We start from the raw sequence: 16,518 nt of genomic DNA, 5'->3' as shown, positions 1-16,518 counted from the left end.
CAGGGAGTGGAAGTGCTGGATGGGTTCAAACCCACCAGGAGTTTTCAGTTTTGCATTTGCACATATACAAGTACCCGTACAAACGTGCATACGCAAGTGTAAATTGTGCTCTAACCTCCTTCCAAAAAGTTTTGGCTAAGCTACTGGTGACAATGTAATACCAACACCGCAGTCGAGGCATTGGTAAAACTTTTAAAGACGACAGTCTTTATGGGGACTTCGATGCCAACATTTTGGTCTGTCTGTCTGTCTGTACTTTTTTTCTGTTTGTCCGCCTTTAATGATATCCTAAACGTCACCAAAGTGGCCAAATGATACTCCAAACGGCTGACCCCATCCGCAGCACCCATCAGTATTGCTCAAGGTTCAGCGTTCATACTTGTGTGATTTCAAATAAAAAGCAATTATTGCGCATATCTGAGGCACCATAAAGGCACTTAAATATTCTGTATGTGTGTCTCTTACTAGAAAAGGCATACATACATAACTAAAAGGACCGTAGCGTTTATCCCGCTGCGCTGACCATGCAGTGCTTCCACGAAGAAGAAAGTATTTCCGACGCTTTGCTAAGATGACATGGTGGTGGCACCTATCCGTCGCCTTGCGTTCTACACCTTATCACCTCAAAGACGGGCGTGCACGCCGCGTGCTCTGTTTTCCAGGATAACTGCCAGATAGCGCTCATGTCTCACGTGCGACGTGACCTGATGCGCTCGTTCGCCTCAGCTGCACGCTGGAGGCACTCTAATGCAGCGCCTGCAGAATAACATTCACTAATTATCTTGCGCAGAGCATGAAACGAACGTTTTGTTCACTCTCTCCAGACGCAAGACTACCGTCTTTCTACGATATTTACAGCGCAACATGTAGGTACGGGGCCAATTTTTCATAAAGGTACTTCATGCGGGACTACCACTTAGAAACCGCAAAGCGCACTGTTAACGCAGCAAGCCCCGGCAATAAACCTATACAATGGTGGCTCGTACCCCATGCCCTTGCGGGGCGGCTTACAAAGAGCAGGCTCGTGAAACCACTCGAACCCTGCCTGCCAACTGCACTACAGGGGCGTAGCCAGAATGTTTCTTCACGCTCAGGGCACGGGGGTGGGGGGGGGGCTTTTTGATTTTTAGGGGCATCCACTGAACTCAATGCCATGGCCAAAAACAGTCGGGGAAGAGGGGGTGGCCACGGGCCTGGTGTACCTCCCCCTGTGTACGCCCCTGCTTCACTATCCACGGTATATAACAAGTGTTATATCGGCGTGTGAACTCGCTGAATATGAATGCGGTCGCAGTTGACAGATGAATGTCATGCAGTACAGTTGTCAAAACGCCTGCCAATAGCGCTCAGACAAATCATCGGAGAGTACACTTGCACCATTTTCAAGTAACCTCAAGCTTACTACACTTGAAGAATTCCAATGATCGCGTTTAACACCGCATATCATTAGAAGCTGTATTCTGCCCGCAGCGCAAAAGCTACCTTCGAAAATGAGCGACAGAACGCAATTTTCGGGTGCTCAGACAGGTGTACAGATGCCTTAATGAATACGCGCCGCCGTAGATATCAGTGAAAAATGTAAATCTTCCATTTCTGTAACTTCAACCATCGGCTATGGCGATGCACAACATTGCCGCTACTTCTCGCGTAGGTGAACACACTGGGGACAAAGTCCGGATGTATATTGAGCTTTGACGGTCATCCTAAAACAGACGTGGTTTATGTTAATGCAGATCAGAACATAAGCGTTTATTATTGTCTTACTTTTTATAAAATGCGTGCGGCAGATGCGAGAGTGTTGGTTTAGTACCAATGGTGAGCCGTCAGCATTCTGCCTTCGCATAGTCGCTTCCAAGCATCTCGCTTTTCGACACGTAGCCTCTCGGATGGGACCCGTAGAAGTCCGCCCAGGCAGCACGCCGCCGTTGGACCAATCTTGGACCAACATCGGCTAACATCGGCACCGACGTCGGGCCGACGTCGGAAGTGCAACTTCTTCCAATGTCGGGCCGACGTTCAAGCCAATGATGGGCCGACGTTTTGCCGATGTTTTAGCCAGTATGCAACCAACATTGGGCCGACGAAGGCCCATCGTATTGCCGACAAAGCTGCCAATGTTCGGCCAACATTGGGCCATATTTCAGCCAATCACATGCCATTTTTACGCCGATGTTTGCTGCACGACGAATATTGGCTACGGATGTACGACCGACATTGGACCGATCCAGGGCCACATTGCAGCCAATCAAATGCCGTTATTACACCGATGTTTCCTGCACGACGAATATTGGCTACTGATTGGCTTGCCATTATGTAACCATTATTAGTAGGGAATTTTTCTTACCGGAAGATTTAAACAATATGCCTCGATGACCCGCTCTTGTAGCTTTGCAGCCCTGTATACTTGGGGCAACAGAAAATTGAATGCTGAGAACTGAAAGCAGTTACTCGATCTATTTCATCTTTTATACCTCATTCCCTTTGCTAACACTAGAAGTGTAGTTTATTTTTTTACCAATTTATCTTTTGCAATAGCGAGTGCTTTATTTGGTACTGGTATTTGGTACAGCAGATCGAAAAAAGTCGTTAGGAAGTAAATGTTGAAAGCGTATGTCCCCCACTTGCAATCCCCACATATGTCCCCCATATGGTAATCGAGAATATTCATAGTTTAGAGCATTTTTTTGTAACTAAAACATGGTGATGGTGCTTCCGAATCAGCATAAGCTAGCCGAACAGTGCACCACCGACAGTCTGCAGACTATTTATTCTTTGTTTTTTTTTATTTATTTGGTACAACAAAAAATGTATACATTGAAAAATATATATACACAACTAAAAAAGGCCCGCTCTACTGCAGGTCAGGTTGCGTTGGGGGCACAGTGACAGTGGTGCTGTCAAGGCCCTGGCTGCTGTGGCTGGGCAGGAAGCCAGCTGCCGCGAGCAGCCGATAATCTGCACTCTGAGAGTGGGGATCATCGGGCTGCTCCACAACAAATGCTTCTCTGAAGCGCCGCTTACTGCCCCCACAGCGATCACCAGACCCTGGCAGCCACCTCTTAATAAAGTTGAGGGCCTCCGCCTGGTCGCACCCTGCTTTTTGGCAGATGACATCTGCATACAAGAACAGAAATACCATAGTACACATGAAGCACTGCAGTACAGAGAATACACAAGGGTACACACACATAAAACAATGAACAAGTCTAACCTGTCACTAATCTACAGAGCCTCAGGTTCACAAAGGCCCTTTTCCCTTTTCTGCCATGAAGGCTGTACAGCACTTGCACATCATGTGCCAATACAGCCGTCATGGCATTCACACCAATTTCTCGGAGGCCACGTCCCCCAATCTGCAGGAGGTGCTTGCGCTGTAAAAAAATGCAAGCATAGATGGGGTAAATGCAACAGCACATCGAAATGTTTTCATGATAAAAATCTGCAAGAAGAGGACACTAAAAACAACAACTTGAATTTTTGGGCATCACAACATTTCATTGTTTTTTTACGCTAACTTCAACTCACTTGACCTAAAATGGTTTCCACATCAGCCCTCTCACACTCAGTGTGAGAACCTTTCAGAGTCCTTCTCTGAATGCAGTTTCGCTGTTATGAAATCAAATACAACACTATTATAACCCTTAATAAATATTGATTCTAGCTATGAAATAGTATAATTACTTTGTACAATGCTCAAATTCCAATACACGTTTCTTCGAGGTTACAATGTCTTTGCCTGAATGTTGACCAGGAGTAGCTTCTACAGGTGAAAAACGATAAAATATGTGGAATTCAAAAAGAAGCTTGGACATGTTTTTAATCAATGCATTGTAAGCAGAGCACAACAAGATAAATGAACATGATCAAGGCGTACTAAGAGGCAACCTTAGAGAGACCAAATCTTGGTCATAGATGAAACTGATAGAAAAATAAAGGTCGCACTAGATGGTCGCACCATTTGCTGTTTATATTTTTCTGTGATAGCCAACAAAGAGGCATGTCACTATAGAAATCTCATCACAATAAACAAAGGTGCATTTTTCTTCACACTGCGAAATTGGGTGCATGTTAGATTTTTAAAAAAGTAAGAAATCGGCTAACACAAGGCAGGGTGAACTGTAGCTCGAAGTAGAGAGAGCCGCAGCGGACACAAAATAGGGTGATACATGAACAAAATTACTGAATGTCTGTTTTAAGCAGGCTATTGCTAGTCACTGTCCATCAAACACACGATGCCGCCTACATCGTCTGCTAGCTTAGGACAGTTCACTCGGACTTCACAGACTATAGTAAATACAGTCGAATCTCATTAATTCCAACACACTTAATTCGAACTGACGCTGTGGTCCTATGAAAGCTATACCGCGCTCCGAAAATGCTCTCAGCACCTCGCCCAATCCTGCGGTGGCACTTCAGACACCTCATCGCTGTGCTTGAAGAAAAAAATGAAGAAAAGGAAAGAAAGGCTGCGGTGGAATGTTTGCCAAATGCCAATCTGCGACATTCCTGTGCCCCGCTTCGGCTTTTTCCGTCCCTGCCACGTAGAGACCCTTCTCCTCTTAACACTGCGCATGAAGAGAAAGAGGGGAAAAAAAGCTGTCGCAGAGAGTAGGCTCTCTCATGCCGATCTGCAACGCGCCGGTGTCACGCTTCCCTGTTTTTCGTTCCTGCTATGTAGACTCTTCTCCTTTCAACACCGCGCATGAAGAGAGAAAAAAAAAAAAAGCTGCCGCGGAGTGTTTCTCTCTCGAATGCCGATCTGCTTTTCTCCAGGTGGAGACGCTCCTCCATTCTCATCATGTGCTGGCCACGCTCCGGCTGCAGCGCAGATGGTAACAGTGGAAACACAGTTGTCTTCGAAGAGTGTCAGCACTGGACATTGCCGCGCGCAACTTCTTTTGCCAGGAGAATACTGAAGCCGAAGTACAAATGCTTTGCAAACTGCACGCAAAACTTGTTGACTCGTTGCAAGGCCAACGTGTACAGACATGTATTGACTACTTTAATTAATGACGGATGTCCTGTAATTTGTGAATAAAACTTCTCCATGCACATGCATCACTGCATGGTGAGCCCTCCGCTCGTTTACCGTATTTACTCTATTCTACCGCGCCCTCGATTGTAACGCGCGCCCGGTTTCCACGACCCCCCCCCCCCCCCCAAAAAAAAAAAAAAAAAAAAAAAACTAAGACATCGGTTGCAACGCGCACCCTTTTTTCTCGTTGGCCCGCTTGATCACACCACTCGCGAAAACGACTCTTTTTGAGAGCATCTTCCGTTTAAATATGAAGTACGGGGGAAGCTTATGCCTATCTGACGTGCAACAGAGCATTGCTGTCACTCTAGTTTTACCGTGGCCCGATGTCAGTACACAAACTTGCTTCGCCCCCTTCTCTTAGACGGTTGTGGTGCCAGGCATGTAGAAGTAAAGAGGCGTGTGATCGGCATTCCCGATTTGCCCAAGCAGGTAGCCGTTGTTGTGCCGCAAGTTTAGGAGGAACCTCTGAAGACTCTGAAGCTTTTCTTCGTACTCCTCCGGCAACTTCCGGCATATGCCCGTTCGCCTTCGGAGGGAAAAGCCTTTTCTCTTCATAAAGTTCGTTAGCCAGCACCTGCTCGCTTTAAAATGGCTCTGCATTAGCCCTTTTTCTAAGGCTAACTGCATAGCCTGCACTTGGAGCAGTTCTGTCGTCACGGGCCGCTGTGCCGCTCACTGCTTAATCACATACTCGCCGAGCAGCTCTTCAATTTGTGGAAACCGACCCTGCTGTGGTCCACTGAAGCCTTTGCGTGAATCTTTGCTGTCGACAATATTCTGCTTTTGTTTCCGCCAGTCCCGCATGCACGTTTCGGGAACTCCGAATGACCGCGATGCGGCCCGATTTCTGTCCGTTTCGGCACATGCGACGACTTTTCTTTTAGAAGCAGCATTGTGGTGCACTCGTCGAGTTTTTGGAGTCGGCCCTACCATGCCGTCGATGCTAATGTACTACAAGATGACGAACTCCTCAGCACACATATGAAGTGCCGCAGGCAGAAATGACCGACGCGCCATGCCGACGCACGTAGGGGGCGGCCATTTTGTAAGTGGCGATGGCAATAGAATGACCATATTCTTTTTTTTTTTTTCGTACTCGATTCTAACGCACATGCGATTTATGAACTCTCTTAACCGGAAAAAAGGTGCGTGTTAGATTCAAGTAATTACGGTAACTTTCATTAATTTGAACAAATTTTCTGGCCTCTTTGAGTACAAATTATTCATATTCGACTGTAGTACAGTGGCTCATGAGATAACCTGACTAGTTTGTTTCCCAAAACACAGTATCTTAAAGCAGTACTAAATTTCTGCATGTTACATAGGCATATTAAAAATCAAGAAATATACACCAAAGCCGCAGCGACAGCTTTACTCTGCACAGCTGCCTCTGCTGCCTCCACTTCTCCAACTGTACCAGCAGGCAGCCGGGGAAGGTCAGAGGGGCGCTGTGCTGGCTGGGCGTGCTGAGGCACGGACAAGAGCCGTACCTTGTGCTTCAGCTGTCGCACCTCCTGCAGAACCTCTCTTTGTTGCTGCCGGATGCCAAGTTGGATCCGCAGGATCCGTAGCAATAGAGCTGAAACATACAAGAGTACATACCATATTTACTCGCACAATTTGCATCCTCACATAATTTGCTCACCAGTATAATTAGCCAGCCTGCTTTACTACAAGAAACTTTTTGCTCGCATACTTTGCCCTCCCCAACCAGCCCGAGCCACCTTGCCAGCACACACACAGACACATTTGACTTCATGATGCTCTGGTCAGGCACATCTCTTGTCGAGCAGGCGAGTGCAGTCTTACACAATGGACTGATTGCAAGGTCCCTTCTTCCATGAACTTTTATGCTTTCCCTAGAATATCGAACTTGAAAACTGAAACCTGTTTATGTGTAGTCCGAAATGCCTAAAGGTTTGCCTCCTATCTTCCCACCTCTTCCACGGCAAGAATGTATTCCCGAGACACAGCACAGATGTTGAACGCGTGCAAGGACCTGTCACATCAACTAGATGAGGCAGGTTTTCGCACTCATTTTTTTTTTTTCCGGTTTCGCCATCTGGCCATTGCGTTTTTACCGTTCCTTGTGATAGGCTACAATAATTATATACGAGGCAGATTGCTGTTATAAAGCTTACCGAAGAAAACTGAAACCGTGCTACCGCTAAGCACATCAGCGTGGAGTTCTTCGACATGCAATATTCAGTATGGGAGCCAGCAGAAGAGTGCGTTGAATAAGACTTAGCATAGAAGCTTGGGTGTGTTGGTTAGATATCGGAGGGAACACAACGCAATAGAAGACTGTGACAAGGAATGGACACACACACACATGAAGGGCGACACACACAGCACTGTGTTGGCATCGCGCTTCCTTGTCTACATCTTACTTTACGTTGGGTTCCCGACAATTATTGGAGAGTACTTATGTTCTCTGGTATAACCCTGTCGTGGGAACTGGTTTTTGTGAGCACTGTTCGGAAGAACTTCAAGAAAATGGGGGCATTTGAACAGGCTTAGCAAACAAATGACAATCCGCTTTGAGACAGCTGTGACAGCGCCTGCAACATATATTCCCAGTTGAGCTTTTAGGCCAGCGATTCCTACTAGCTTCGCACATGACCGGATCGACAAAAAAAGTACACATAATACGCGAGTATATACCGCATTTGACTCTGTAGCTTTGATGAACCAGGCAGATACACAAATTTATCCAAAACTCCATTGATTCTGTTGCAAAATTATTCAACAAACAAATTGCGATGTTATCCATGTTACTATACTATTGTGGCACTTTACCATTGCAGCTTTCCAGGAGGCACACATAGTGCAGCGTTAGTTCACCACTCGCAGTTAGTTGTATGCAGTAGGTTGCTCACAGCAACTGACTGCATGCAATGGTGAACATCTTGCATGCTTGCACCGCTGTTTCAGCATGCTGGCTGCTTCCCATACGGCTATCAATTGATGTTCACAAAATTGGGAAGATGAAGAGAGACTACACAGTGCCCTCTGGACACCCTATACTCCAAACCTCCAGCCAACAAACAAACAAAAGAAACAGAAGTATGCAAATGAATATTATTTCTAATGCAGCTGGAATGGAGTGTAGTTTTCACCAATTCTGTGTGTTAAGTCAATATGGAGTGAGTTAACTCCATAAAGTAGCTTTTCTCATAACAGTGTTCACTCTATTGTAACACAAGGAGTGACTTCATAGCATCTAGAAGGAAAAATAGAATCTTCAGTATTTGATAGAAATGTGAGGCTCTACCTTAAAACAACAATATTCTGGAAAAAGAACTCATTACATTCGAAAAAAAAAAAGGTAGCACAGTTGATCCCCTTTACAAGAGACACTGATGTAACAGACAAACGGGGATAAGAGGCATCAGTGTGCAGGCTGACATTTGGCCCATCATGCATCAGGCACTCCGTAGATGCGCCTGTGCAGCCGGGAGCCCTGCAGTCAAGCATGCTGAGCAAGACTGTTGACCACTGTACAATGACACATTGCCACAAAATTTCAAAACTTCATTTCACAGACTTCTGCAAAAGCTTCTTACACTCTTGCATAATTTTTGCACAAGCTTCTCTCATTCTTGCGTGATTTTCGTCAGAACATATAAGTGTTGGAAGTTGTATGTCCCCAAAAACTTGCACAATACAAATAGCATACATTAAAGTCTATCACTTAATACGTGCATAGTGTAACAATGAAAGGAAACTCACGCATGGTTTGCTCCGAGCCTTCCCCGTGCGGTGCCTCCTTGAGCCTTGGAGAGCACTGTACAGCTAGAGCAAAGTAGCATCAATCCAGTGTTAATGGCAGGTTAACAAGACAACAAAACTAACCCCCATATTCATAAACGCTACCCGACTGGACTTTCACCCTTCACTTGACAGAGTTGAGCACTGTGCCGCTGCTCGTTTGAAAGCGACGCTGCACTACTCAAGAATCACAGCAGATTATTGCTGACATGCAGCAATTTTCTCTGCTTAGAGACGGCGCTCCCATCAGCCATCTCAAGTGAAGGTGAAGCGTTGAGTGGAGGGACGTTCTAGAATACGGGGGTAAGATTGGTTGCAAGAACACTACAATAGACACACTTAATTTTTACACTTCATCTATATTGTACAGCTACACACATTCTGCATCCTTATAATGCAACATATACATACAGGCTTATAAAGTAAACACTGTAGGCTGCTCAAATAACACCTACACAAAAAAATTACCCAAAAGTGGCCATGCGCAAAGTACTTTTACTTGAAACTCACAAAACTTTTGCGGTGATGGAGAATAAATAAGACAGGTTACGCTTGGAGGCACATGAGACCTTCGCAGCTTTCATAAAGTACAAAAAACAATATGGTATGTGTGTGTGTATGTACGCATGAAGCTTCAGCCTTTACATACGGTTTCTTGAAAGAATCGACTATGAATTTTATGGCACCTGTGTCCTTCAGCGCAATTGAAAGCCTGCTGATCAGTGTGTGCAATTGTGGAATAGTTACATGGAAAATGGCGTGAAACACCTAAAATCAAATTTTTCTAGCTAGGAAATATGCAGCTGTGTATACACAACACATGCTGCAAACAGTGGGAGGTGACCACAAGAATGATTTGAGTGTAAGCGGCAGTATTCCGCATTCATGCACCCCGCGATTTTCAACTGTTGCCCAAAAGCAGCACCACTTCAGCGTGCTACTTTTTTTTTTTTACATCATAAACAGCACGGAATACAGCGAGGATGAAAACAACTTATGCAATTAAATTTTGAGCACTATTTATGGTGCGCATGATTGATTGATTGATATGTGAGGTTTAACGTCCCAAAGCCACCATATGATTATTTGAGACGCTGTAGTTGAGGGCTCCGGAAATTTCAACCACCTGGGGTTCTTTAACGTGCACCTAAATCTGAGCACACGGGCCTACAACATTCCCGCCTCCATCGGAAATGCAGCCGCCGCAGCCGGGATACGAACCCGCGCCCTGCGGGTCAGCAGCCGAGTACCTTAGCCACTAGACCACTGCGGCGGGGATGGTGCGCATGAAAAAAAAAAAATAGGCCTTTGTACAACGACGAATTCATTTCATAATTTGCCTTCACGGACCTTCTGTTAGGCTGCACCACATACAGATTTTTTGTGGCTTTCAAAAGAGATTTGAAAAAAAAAAATAATAACCGTGTTTACTCTTGTCATGAGCGCACTCACTAAGTCACCCTCATTTCAGTCGCCAAAATTTTGAATTTTTTTTTTCTTCCACATATTAAACACACACCTTACGTTCATCCGCTGAAGTCCCACGGGCTCCCCCCCCCTTGCCGCCTTCGCTCGCTGCCACGTGCCATTTTATTTTTGTTTCTATTTGTTCACGGAACGTCCCCTGTCTTCTTTAATTATCTCTTGTAACATATGTGGCATTATCTTGTTCCCGAGGTGCCACAGGTGCTCTGCTATGTAGATGCACCATTAAACTAGTATTTTTGATCAACTGTGCATTTCTGATGTTTACCTTGCAAGTACGTAAAACTGGCATGCTTCTTGATCTACGATACACATGTGGCTTGTCTCACTTTGAAGGAAAAGTTAGCATACAATGGTGTAAATGCTTAGAATTTGAAATATTGAGGCAGCAGCACACCGGAGATGATCATATGGTAAAGAAACAAGTGCGGCCTTATTACTGGCAAGTTGTCACTTATATGTACAAATAAATTTTGCGAGCTAAAAAAAGTACAAAAGCACAGCGAGGCTATGATGTGGTTCAACCTGTGGATTCGCTTCATTTATCACGCTATATGATGAAGCTTCCTTTGGTAAAACTGCTCAGATAAGAAAAAAAGTTTGCTGTCCAATACAGCAACTATACAAAGTGTGCACGTGCATCTCGCAGCACCTTTTCGTCACTTCCGAAATGCGCCACCAACATGCCCGGGCACCAACCGAATCTATCGCCTACAACTGCCATGTTGTCTCCTCGTGCTTGCACCCGTTTAGTTTTGCCTCACGATGCAAGTTTGAGAAATTATGAGCTGCTAGTGAGGCAAGTTGATTTAGTAGTCCACGCAGAGGGAGCAGAGCTTAGGGTGTTTCTTTGCTGAAAGTTATAACCTGAAATTGAGAACGCACATTCCGATTTTCCTAAATGTACCAGCGTATTTGGCTGGTGCAGATTAACAAAAGCTACTTGAAGAAACTTTGCAATATTTGCATCTTCAGGTGCAACTTCATTACGGGTAAGTGCCATAGCCAAGTATTTACCTGCAAACAGATATAGCTTACCAAGATACTGTACATACAAACTTGTCCGCAGTTAAAATCATGATGGCGAGGAAGGCGGTTAAAATCGTGATGGCGATCGTGGAGATTTGGTATTGCATTGAAACAAACTATAAAGAATGGGAAACAATATTAGTTCACTTTGAAGTATAGCCGATCGGTTCAAGTTGGGCGTCAGGATTTTTTTTAATCAGTCAATTAATTCTATACACGGTCTCTATCATGTTCAGTGACTCCACTGTACATTAGCGTACAACAAAAGCAAAATACAAAGTGAAAAGTGTGTTAAAGCATACGCGAAAAATAAAGTAATGACTGGCATTACCGCGGCACACACCACGCAAAGTCGCTATCTGCCTTGTATAATATTTTCCTCGACTATTTCCACAAATTGCAATCAAAGAGGCTCAAGCTCAACATCACCACTGTTTAAAACACTTGGGGGGGGGGGGGCATTGCTACTTTGGTGGCGTAGGCCGTGACAATATATTCATAATATTATATCTCTTGTAAACTTGCCTAGCTCTGCACGACTAGTTTTCGATGGGAGCAGCTGCGCTTCGCACATCCACTCTTAAAATTGCGGCTCGAGAGATTTTGAGCTTTCACTTGTTTTTGGGCCAGGCAATTTGTAGTGAAAGCAAGATAATAGGCCCTCATAGGTTGTGGCGGGCAGCCGGTGTACGCCGTGGCTGGTATATGTGTCGCACATCTTGATTATCTGGTCTTGTATCGAGTGAACGAGCGAGGCCTTCCTAATCCAATGAGCTCGTTAAAGTAAGACAACAAAAAACCACAATGCTTCTACATCGTTCACAGCAACAGATGACGAGCCCCCAACAAACCGCACTGCAGCACGTAAACTGCCGTAGGTACCCAGGGAGTTACCCGGGCATGGCGGGAGAGGGCGACAACGGCAGAAGTGACATCACAGGAACACTATGTATAAAGGGGACATTTAAAGACTTTTTTCACATTTTTAAACTTCGTGCACTGTTCTGTCACAATTTATAGCTCAGAATAGTTGTATTTTGAAAAGGGCACTAATTCATAAGCCCAATGGTTCAAGGATGGGTGCATTTAGGGGGCCCATTCTACGTTTTACTTATGCCCTTCAAGAACTTGCTTACAGGGCCAAAGTCCTGTTTCAGAAAGAACACGCTAGTGCGTGGCCAGCAGTCCGTCAAGCATTAGTGCTGGTGAGATTTGGAAATGCAGCGCATGAGCATCCTCATCTGCTACTTCTCTGCTCATGCTCTCGGGGCTTACTTGCGAGGCACGGTCCTTCGCACTTTTCATTTTCACACTGTAAATCAACTGATACCAACTCTGCCTTCCATTATTTAATAAACCAATATTTCATGGTCACGAGGACGAGCTTAAAATGTTTGCTACATCAGACCTGAACAGCATTTTGAGTCATCGAAACCTGCTAGTTGCAGCGAGCATTATGCGAAAAATATGATGTGCTTTACGGTGACAACTTGCAAAACACTGCAGCAACGATTAAAATCATGCATTTTTTGTGCTCACAGGAAATCCCTGAAGCAGGAGGCACTGGGCTAGATAAACTGCGCAGCTAAAATACGGATGCGCTTTCCAATGCTGTCATGCGTACAGGCGGAGAAATGGCAGACAAAACTGGGCGCACCCCGATTCTATGCGCATGCGTCCCATTCACTAGCCTCGCTGCCAGTTAGCACCACATGGCTCACTGTCCATGAGCTCGCTTGTTTCCTGTAACAGTGGACCATACGGTACACCTATTTAAAAACGAGGATAGAATGAAGTATATAATGCAGCATCTGATGAAGCCATGACGATGTGTTGCTGATGAAATCTGGAACTCTAGTTAGTACCGTTATTGTTAACCAGCCGACCGACTAGCAAAAAGATTTGCGACTGAAATGATGGCATCTATACCTGCCCTTAAAGGGACACTGAACAAAGTTTTTGCCGCCGAGATTTTCAGCCAAAGCAAAAGATTGGGCCATGAAATTCATAGACAATAATTATTTCAAGCAGAAACTACGGAAACATACTGAATTTAATGAGCCTTTTACAAAATGCCGCGTCTAGCTCTTAGACACGGCGTTTTCTAAAAGGTCGCGACATTTATTTTTCAAGTTTTTTTTTTTGTTATTCAAGACAAATCTACGGTGCATTGTTCACAGAAAACAAAATTGCCTCGGTAAGATTTCTTTGCGAGCAGCTTACTAATTTTAAGGCAGGCGCGTTGATTCGTGAACTGAAGGATGCGAGTGATCGATCTTGCCTGCTAGTGGCTAGGCGACAAAGGCTTTACCTCATGTCCTGGTGTAGCTAAGTCACGCAAATGGAGCAGAAAATGTGCATTATCATTTATTTCACCTAAATATCACACGTATGTGACTTATTGCCAGTGACAGGTGATCAGGATGAAGTCGACAAGTTGCAAATCTGAACAAGAATTCACTCGAATGAAAAACCAACCTATACTCACGTGCACGGTGAAGTCGAACACGTCGTCCGTCAATGTTGTCGCTGATGCCCGAAGGAAAAGAGAAGATGACAAGCGATGGGGTCGTCTCTTTCTATAAAGTCGGCAGAACTGCCAGAACGGCCAACACAAAAGGCATCGGGTTGACATTTCTTCATCTGGGCATCAGTCGCTCCACCCGGGCATGCAGCTGCTACTGGTTCTACTACTATCCTCTTCCCCGTGCCTCTTCCCGACATTGCAGTGTTGCTGCCATACTCGCGAACCTTTTTAAATTAAAGCACGCAATCATGTATTATCGTGCGCCATACTAAACTTAAAAACAGTGCGTCGGTACATGAGATCACGAAGCGCGGTCCACGCCATCACAAGAGCAATTAGAGAAATGAAACAAAGAAAACAAAAATGTATAAAATATTTTGTCTCAATACGATCCGCAATCCAGTTTGCTGCAGCGGCTTTTGGCTCTGTATGAATGGCCAAGCCAGTGCCAAGCCAAGCTTGCGTCCCTGATCAGCTGTCTGTTTGTTTCCATCGAGAATTCAACAGTGAACTGGCAATTTGTTTAGATGATATTGCTGAAGGGCTTGAAATTGAATATTTCTTTACGTACTACTGCTGTACTTTTCCTCTCTGTTTCCTGATCACAGTGATAAGATTGAGGAGGTTACAATTTAGAAAACAGCAAGTGCAGCTCAAGCATTGCTAGTATCGCTGTTTCGGTAATAAAATGTTACAAAGATTTTGCCCCGCGACCTGCTTGCCGTGTTCGAGCACCCAGTAGAAATTTACAGTGCCGCATTTGAAAGAGTTGAATAAAATTGCAATATTACGAAAGAAAGGCTCTGAAGCAACATCGCATTTTATCAGGCCTACACCTCCCACACCTAGACGAGTAAAACTCGTCGATATTATCTTGCAAAGCTGTGTATAATATTTAAAACACATTCTTTAGCCCACGATGAATTGTTCTCTCGTGTGGCTTCTCCATTTGGTACTGTCATGTTAACTTACAAAGGCAACTTTCCATATTTAGTCTCTTTAGATGTTGCAAAAGCTTGACACGTGGTGTGTATGCCATACTCCTCGTAACCTGGGTCCGCCTCTTCAAACAGCGTCGCATTTTATTGTTCGCAATTGTGTTTGTTTTATACTGTAAGCGAGCTGTGTGATTTCATCAATATTCACGAGTGTTCCCTGACTATACAAACACGTGCGTCTTATTTGGTGCGGTGCACGTTTGTATGTAGCAAAAAATGTCATTTCGTGAGCGTGTGTCTGCATACACTTGCATGCCCTGCAGTACGTGTACATAATTAATGCAGTAAGGACTGCAATGCATAGCCTTGCATGGGACATCTATTCCATGCACCCTCAGAGAAATGTTGTTTGTTATGAGCCTACTGTTTATCATTACATTTTTTTTTTTCGTTAAAGTTTCATCTCCATATAAAGCAGCTGTATACAGGCACGAGCTTCAGCAGCTTCCTCGTTGTTCCATTTTAAATAAAAACACCAAGCCTACCCGAATCAATGATCTGTTTGCTATCATTACTGTTATGTGTTCTACGATGTACACAAGGACAGTAGTATACGAAAAATAGGGAGGGAATTGAATGCCCTGCCTGCATGGCTGCGCCGTTTGACAAGATCAGGCGCTGCGCTGTGAAGCTTCCTACCGGCCTGCAGAAATTCAAGGGAGCGTACAATAGCGTGGTTCAAGAGGACTTGTGGGGAATACTAGACACACTGGGTGTAAAAGATGGAGTCACTAATCGTTTAAAGGAAATCTATAAAACTAACGAGGTAGTTAAAAAGTGGGAAAAACAGGTATCCAAGCCCACAGTGGTGAAACGTGGACTTAGGCAGGCGTGCCCACTGTCACCCTTCTTATTCATGATGTACCTACAAGGATTAGAGGCCAAATTAGAGGCAAGGGGACTTAGCTTCAACCTCTCTTTAGTCAAACAAAAAAAACTCATTGATCAGGCACTACCAGCATTAATCTACGCAGATGATATAGTGCTAATGGCCGACAACAAGGAAGATTTGCAGAGATTGATGGACATCTGCGGTAATGAGGGAGATAGGTTAGATTTTAGATTCAGTTAGGAAAAATCAGTAGTCATGATTTTTAATGATAACAAAGGTAGTGAGCTTAGAATACAGGAAGTCACGCTAGAGATAACAGATAAATACAAATAACTGGGCGTATGGATAAGCAATGAGACCGAGTACCTGAGGGAACACGAAATATGCGTGACGACTAAAGATAACAGGAATGCAGCAGTGATGAAAAATAGGGCACTGTGGAATTACAATAGGTATAATGTTGTGAGAGGAATATGGGAAGGGGTAATGGTTCCTGGGCTGACGTTCGGCAACGCGGTCTTGTGCATGAGGTCAGAAGTTCAAGCAAGATTAGAAATTAGGCAACGTGAAATATGTAGGCTTGCTTTAGGAGCTCACGGGAATACACCAAACCAGGGAGTACAAGGTGATATGGGATGGACATTATTTGATGGCAGGGAAGCTAGCAGCAAGATAAAATTTGAGAAGCGATTGAGAGAAATGGGGGAGGAGCGTTGGGCTATGAAGGTTTTCAGCTACTTGTACATGAAGAATGTCAATACAAAATGGAGGAAGCGAACCAGGAAATTGACTGGTAAATACTTAGAAAACAGCAGGTGGCCAAACCAGAAAGAACTAT

At 44.6% G+C, this 16,518-nt stretch overlaps 1 protein-coding gene across 2 annotated transcripts; it reads right to left on the bottom strand.

Annotated features, from left to right (window-relative positions):
• Positions 1-2,764: 2,764 nt before the first annotated feature.
• On the bottom strand, positions 2,765-14,181 carry LOC142770029 (uncharacterized). Of its 2 annotated transcripts, none has more exons than XM_075872670.1 (5): positions 13,812-14,181; positions 8,771-8,825; positions 6,529-6,617; positions 3,212-3,371; positions 2,765-3,114 (listed from the first exon to the last, which is right to left on the bottom strand). In XM_075872670.1, exons 1-5 carry the CDS (start codon positions 13,956-13,958, stop codon positions 2,852-2,854), a joined length of 714 nt encoding a protein of 237 aa, XP_075728785.1. In that variant the 5' UTR covers positions 13,959-14,181; the 3' UTR covers positions 2,765-2,851. The 2 variants fall into 2 exon arrangements, with proteins under 2 accessions (XP_075728785.1, XP_075728790.1); XM_075872675.1 differs by having other exon boundaries at positions 8,771-8,833; positions 13,812-13,943.
• Positions 14,182-16,518: the final 2,337 nt, after the last annotated feature.

The sequence above is a fragment of the Rhipicephalus microplus genome, chromosome 1 (assembly GCF_043290135.1).
Source record: "Rhipicephalus microplus isolate Deutch F79 chromosome 1, USDA_Rmic, whole genome shotgun sequence".
NCBI classification, from domain to species: Eukaryota; Metazoa; Arthropoda; class Arachnida; order Ixodida; family Ixodidae; genus Rhipicephalus; species Rhipicephalus microplus.
The sequence above is the reverse complement of the archived record's forward strand: the minus strand, read 5'-3'. Positions and strand labels throughout refer to the sequence as shown.

Excerpts from the sequence above, each read along its gene's own strand:
- LOC142770029 (XM_075872670.1), bottom strand. The coding sequence starts at position 13,958 with ATGTCAACCCGATGCCTTTTGTGTTGGCCGTTCTGGCAGTTCTGCCGA. Across the intron at positions 8,826-13,811 it reads TGTTCGACTTCACCGTGCAC|TGCTCTCCAAGGCTCAAGGA; the intron begins GTGAGTATAGGT and ends CTAGCTGTACAG. Across the intron at positions 3,372-6,528 it reads TGCGACAGCTGAAGCACAAG|CGCAAGCACCTCCTGCAGAT; the intron begins GTACGGCTCTTG and ends ATTTTTTTACAG.